The sequence below is a fragment of the Capsicum annuum genome, chromosome 9 (assembly GCF_002878395.1).
Source record: "Capsicum annuum cultivar UCD-10X-F1 chromosome 9, UCD10Xv1.1, whole genome shotgun sequence".
In the NCBI taxonomy this organism is placed as follows: domain Eukaryota; kingdom Viridiplantae; phylum Streptophyta; class Magnoliopsida; order Solanales; family Solanaceae; genus Capsicum; species Capsicum annuum.
Window position 1 is genome coordinate 25,567,134 of NC_061119.1, and position 6,825 is coordinate 25,573,958.

Sequence of the window (6,825 nt, forward strand, 5' to 3'; positions counted from 1 at the left end):
AAATAAAAATAATATTAAAATTAAAAAAAATAGCCTTTTTTCCCTTCATCATTTTTAATTTAAAAATAAATTTAAAAATTTAAAAATAATAAATTTTAAAAATAAAAATAAAAAAACCTTCCCTAACCCCTTCCTCCGTCCAGCCCCACCCCCCCCCTCAGCTCCCCTCCCCTAACCCCCACCCCCCGTCCATCCACCCCCACCCCACCCCTCACTCCGTCTAGCCCCCCTCCCCTGTCCAGCGACCCTCACCCCACCCTTCACCCTTGTCCCCCCGTCCCTCCAACCAACCATGACTGCCATAGCCATCACCATTAACGTTCCTCACCCCCATAACTCTCTTCGTCCCCCCACCTCTACAGTCATGGCTATCATGGCCATCATCATCACCATGTAAATACATCTCTCTTCGTTTTTTTTTTCTCCATCAGCATATATGGCAGAAATCCTTAAAGAGGGCCTTTGCTGTGGTTTTTTTTTTTTTGGTCAAGCTCTTTGCTGTGGTTGATATTGTTGTTGTTGTTCATTGTTAAAAAAAAAAAAAAAAATTGTTGTTGTTTTACTTTTTAAATTTTTTTATTCACTTTCTCAATTTAAAATTTTCATTTTGTTTAGGATTAATTTTGTAACTTTTACAAATTGTTAAAGATATTTAAATAAAAATTAAAAATTCATTATGTTTGTATTTGTGAATTTATAGTTAAAACTTTAAATTAATTGGAATGGAATTCCAATTATTTGAAATATATTTGATGTTTAATTAAATTTATTGTGTTTGTGTATTAGAATTTATAGTTAAAATTTAAATTAATTTAAATTAAAAATTTATTGTGTTTGTGTATTAGAATTTCTACAATTTATAAAAAGAATTTATTTAATTAAATTTATTTTAATATTTAATTTTTTATGTAGCATTTTAAAAATGACATAAACTTTAATGTAATACTTAAAAATGACGTGGCGGCTGATGTGGCAGTTGACATGGGCATTAGATTTTATTTAATACTCAAAAGTGGCGTGGCAGCTGGCGTGGGGCGATTGTGTTACACACACCGTCAGAGGAATTTAAAATATTATTTTTTAATGGGTTCAAGGGTCCAGATGATAAACATGTAAGTAGGAGTATCCACATTACAAAACGGATATAGTACAAGAATCTACCGAACTACTTTACCTTTTTGAAATGACTATTTTCCACTAAAGTTGTTGGCCTTTTTAAAATGACTATTTTCCACTAAAGTTGTTGGTACAAATATCTGAATCTTTTCTTCTGATAAGGAGTTCACTTTCTTATCTTTTAAAAGAAAAAAAGCATAACATATATTAATTAAGACCAAATAAATGTTGTTTGGAATAGAAGCAAAATGAATTGTGGAAACATGAATCATAACTTGTTTTAAAAAAAAAAATTGTGAAAATATCATCATGGTCCCTTGTTGATGTTTAATTAATTAATTTTGATTTTTAAAAGTTGTCGAAACACTTGACCCTATTGACATCATTTTCATCACTCTCTTTTCCTTTCTTCCTCATCCCCACTCCCTTTGTGATGTAATTTAGTTCAAGCTTTAATGTTCTCTTCGTTTTAATTTGTTTAGTTTATTTTAATTTGACACAAAATTTAATAAAATATAAAATTACTTTTCTTGTTTAAAACATGTAATATTTCACAATATATACAAAAGAAATGATTTTCCCCTTATTAATGAATGAAGCTTAAAGACCTTTCTACGTAACTATTTGATATATATTCTGTATTTTCGAATTGGTAATAATCATCAAATTTCATGAAATCAGAAGTTGTGATTGGTTACGAGCGATGAGTTTAATTTTTACATATTGATAGTACAAAAAAAATTACAGTATCATGATCATCTGAAAATAACTACAAATTTTTTTTTATGATAAATGAAACCAGTAACCTAAATAATATTTACACTGCCAGTCCATCTAATGATATATCCATCAAACATTGATGGCTCTGTAACTAAGGTACTTCCAAAGTCAAGTGGGATTATCTTGGGTTTTAATTACAAGAATGAAACTGCCTTTTGTAGGAAGTTATTTATCTTCATAGTGAAACCTTTTAACGTGAATTTCAATTAGTCAAATCCCAAATTAAATATCGAACGCAAAAAAAAAAAAAAAACTCTTAGTAATGCAAATTAAAATGGTTAATTGCTCCAAAATAATAGTCCACGAGTTCGAGTTTTATACTATTATATGACAACTAGAACGTGCATCTACCGCTATACATGATACCAACATATATAACAAATTAAAATTCCAAGTAAGAACTTGTATATATAGATTAATAAAAGTACAAAAAGCTCAATCAATACTATACTTAATTTCCTACAAATTAACCCTCCAACTATGGTTATCATATTCAAATCTAAACCTTATTGATCAAATCATCCTTTAATAATGGGAGAAGAACAAAATCATCCTAGAGGACTTGAAATCAACCCTGTCCTAATTTGCCTTCTTGGTGTCATAGCCGGTGCTTTAATCGTCGTTATTTTACATTTTCTAATAGTAACATGGTGCAAAAATACTTCACCGGATCCTCTAGAGCAAAACGCAACCATCTCAGTAAGTCAAAGACAAAATCAAAGCCAAAATCGCGCTCGTGCTAATAATGCTCAACCAGAGACATCTAGTAGCACGAGCGCGAGCACAAGTGATTCAATGGTGCAAGTGATCGTTTTGTCGAGGTACAACAAAGATTCTAAAGAAGATATGTGTTCTATATGCTTGTGTGAGTTTATGGAAGGGGATGAAATTAGGGTATTGTCTCAATGCATGCATATTTTTCATGTTCCATGCATCGATGTGTGGTTGCATTCTCACCGGAATTGCCCGCTTTGTCGTGCGGATGCCAAAAAGGCTCTTCCACAACGGCGTTTGACAGGGTTTTTGCCGGAGTCCCAGAGGCAATTATATAACTTACATCCAATGGGTTCAGAATGAATGTCAGATATGAAAGTGTGACATATATAAATAAGGAAAAATAAAATAAACATACATATTAGCTAACCATATTACACAAATTCTAATCCTAACTAATTTTGTATCTTCGTTGGAAGTATTGGGAGCTAATTATGTATCTCGACAGACCAAAAATGAAAAAAAAAATGTGTCGGAAGCTAATTATGTATCTTTACAAAGGAAAAAATATATCTTCGTTGGATGTATTAGAAGCGCGCTAATTATGTATCAGAAAAAATATATCGGGAGCTAATTATGTATCTTTATAAAGGAAAATGTATCTTCGTTGGATGTATCGGGAGCTAATATGTATGTCTGCGACAGACTCAAAATCGAGATTTTCAGTAATTATGCAAAATATCAAAATTTTCTATGATTGAACTCCAAACTGTCGAAATTTATGTTATTTGTCCAAAAAATAACTTTGTTTTTGGCGTATGTTCTTAGAAATTGAGTGAATAATAGTGGATTGAGTTGAACCAATTATATCGGTCTGTAAGTCTAGTGGCCTTCCTTCAGGAGAAATGTTAAGACTGTTACTTTGGACGATATGGTTTCTTCACCATGTATGCGTGCCTTTTGGTTTACGTATTTTGATGGTTATAAGTGAAAGAAGTGGGCAAGTTACATATTAATTAGGTCGATCGGCCTAAATGATTAATTATAATCGCTAGTCAAAATATATACCATTTTGTATAAAAATGCCTCTAAGTTATGTATATCATATAGTATATACAAAAGAATATATATTTATTGACTATTATTTTAATGAATGATTATATAATGGTCTTTTCCGAAAGAATCCGTATGCATCTTCTTAGTTCCTATGCGGGCCGAATAGAAACGGTCCAACATAAATCCCTTCCTTACTGAAACTAATTACATAATATTCCTTGTGCTATTTCTCTCTCCCGATTTTAAAAAAATACATATACATGTCATTGATCCTCATACGTTGCTTCAATGTATGATGAAACTGTTTGGCCTATATTTATGAAAACAAAATATCAGCTATTCTTATTCAATTGCTTAATTTAAGGCATTAATAGATATTGTAATTTATTGGATGCTTAAAAGTAGTAAGTGATATTCAAATTCAAAAATATCACCACAATATTTTATTTTATTTTTGAAATTTCTATTTGGAATACAAACTGAAAAAAAAAAACAGTTGACATCTTCTTTCGTCTTTTTTTCAAAATCAATATGAACATCACTTTATTGCAGCGGCTTCGGTTCTTGGCAGTCGAAAATTATTTATGAACAATACAAAAGTGATGAAATTGTGGTTTCAAAAAGTAGCACATTCTTGAAATTGATTTCGACGATTGGTACGGAATTGAATATTGATGAATGTCGGAAAAAAATTGAAGTAAAGCACATTGTTGAAGGTAATTCCTCTCCAATTATTATAAGGAATTATAATGGAGTGAGGGTATACATAGAGTTGAAGAAAAGTTTTTTAGGTTTTGTTAATTATCTGTTGTGGATTACAACGTTTGACAAGTTCAATAAAGAGATTGATTTTGATCGTGAAACTAGTGTTGTTCTTTGTGTTGAAGGAACTAAATCTGATTCTTTTGTTGAATGTGCATTATTTCTTTATCAATTTATAAATCGTTAATAGAAATTGCAGTTGTTGTATATAGTTGTTAAGCTTTGTTATTTTGTTTGTTGTATGTATTGTATTATATTATACGTTGAATAAAATGAAACTATTTACTTAAAATTTCGGTTGGCTTTCTATCTCTCGATTTTGGGTAAATACTTATACATGTCGTGGACCCTCATATATTGCTGGAATGTATGAGAAAACTGATTAGCCTATATTTATGGAAAAATAAACCAGATACTATCTTTATGTTCCTTAAATAACGCATTAATTATCTATCATTATGTGATGTAGGATTAAATATAGTAACTGAAATTTAAATTCAAAAAATATCTTAAACGTCAACATTAATTTTCTTTTTTGTTCGATTACGATTTGGAATAAAAAAAAGTTACATATACATGTCGACCACATCTTATACATTGATGGAATGTATAAGGTAAATCATTTTTTCTATATTTAAGGAAATTAAATCAGCCACCTTAATTATCTAATTTATTGATTAAATCAGACACCAATATTTAAGTAAAGTAAATCAGAAACCTTAAATCAAGCACCTTAATTAATGAAAATTACTAATTTATTGATCAGTGATATCTTAAAATTAGTTACAGTAATTCAAATTGAAAACAATTTAATACATTAATAAATAAAAAAAATCATGAATATCAATGTATAATACATAATACAATCTCTTATATGCAATTATTTTTTTAAAAAGTTCATAAAAATATTATTTCTTATAAATCATTATTTTTTATGTGTATAAGGTCTAAAAATCAAATTGCATCAGATGAGGTGATATGTATGTATGTAGAAAACATTATAGGTTACATTGACCTTATACATAACAATCTTATGTATAGTGTAATTAATTAAATGTATAATGTTGACATTAGCGGAGTTTCAAAATGTATTATGTTGAAGAATATACATAACTTGATAAGTATAATGTTAAAAATCAAATTGCATCAGGTGACTTTTAATTTTTTTAAAAATAATATAAGTTCTTGAATATTTTAATCAATACATAGTATGGTAATCTTATACATATTCATTTTATGTATTATATTATAGTTATGTGAATTATTGATTGAACAACTCATGCTAACTTAAGAATAATGCTTTCTTATACACAACTTGATACATATAAAAATGAACAAACAACAGATATCAACCACATACTCGTACACTACTTAGTAATGTATGAGGGTTGAATTGAACAAATAACAGAATTTAACCACGTCCTCATACATTGTTTAGTAATGTATGAGGACTGAAGTAACAATATCTATATGACCTTAAATACTATTGTATGAGATGGTATAATACATTACCATTATGTATAATAGTTAGACATCGTTATAAAATACAAACATCAAATATGAAATTTATACTTCAACAATAAATATACATCAATTTTAGTTTCGGCGGGGAAGAGCATATCCTCATAAATCAATTTGGAGTATAGGAGCGTCGACTTTAACTGGGAATGAACGGCCGTTTTCGGCTTCTACCACAACTCTGCCACTATATTTGGTGGCGAAGTGGCGAAGCTGTTGCTGGAATGTTAGCCGGAGATGGTGGCAGAGATGCCAGAGTTCAAATTTGAATCATCACCAGCACCAAAGAAAAATTCGAATCTAAATTTGATTTGATAAAGTCAAAAAAGAAAAACTTAAAATTTAATGAAGAAGGTGAACTTTGTTTAGTTAATGGTTGATAACTGAAAAATTTGAAATTCCTCAGATCATGTTAGCTTGATTGTAGGGGTAATTAAAGGAGCAAAAAGCGGTGCACGAAAAAAAGAAGAAGCAAATAATGGCATTTTGATATGTATGGGGGATGAGAGAGAAAGAGTAAATTTAAGAAATTTAATTAATTACTTTGGGATTTTTGTAATTACTTTTCTAATATGGGATTTTATGTAATACACTACTAAAAAAATCGAAAAAATCGACCATAAAAAACTGACCACGAAATGTGGTCGGAAAAAACCAATCACAAGTGGTAGGTTTTTATTTTTTTTAATTTTATTATTATTTTTTAAAAGCGACCACATGTTGTCTCTTTTATATTTTAAAAAATCAAAATAATTATTTCAATAATTTTAATATTAATTATTAATTATTTTACAAATAAAAAAAAATGACCACTTGTGGTCTTTTTTTTTTTAAAAGAATAATTAAAAAATATTTTAAAAAATCGACCACTTGTGGTAT

At 29.3% G+C, this 6,825-nt stretch overlaps 1 protein-coding gene across 1 annotated transcript; it reads left to right on the forward strand.

Annotated features, from left to right (window-relative positions):
* Window positions 1-2,427: 2,427 nt before the first annotated feature.
* Window positions 2,428-2,973, forward strand: LOC107841653 (RING-H2 finger protein ATL51-like). The gene has a single exon (XM_016685506.1). It carries the CDS (start codon window positions 2,428-2,430, stop codon window positions 2,971-2,973), a length of 546 nt encoding a protein of 181 aa, XP_016540992.1.
* The last annotated feature ends 3,852 nt before the right edge of the window (window positions 2,974-6,825 follow it).

What these genes read in the sequence shown, in the direction of transcription:
- LOC107841653 (XM_016685506.1), top strand. Translation starts at nt 2,428, where the DNA reads ATGGGAGAAGAACAAAATCATCCTAGAGGACTTGAAATCAACCCTGTC.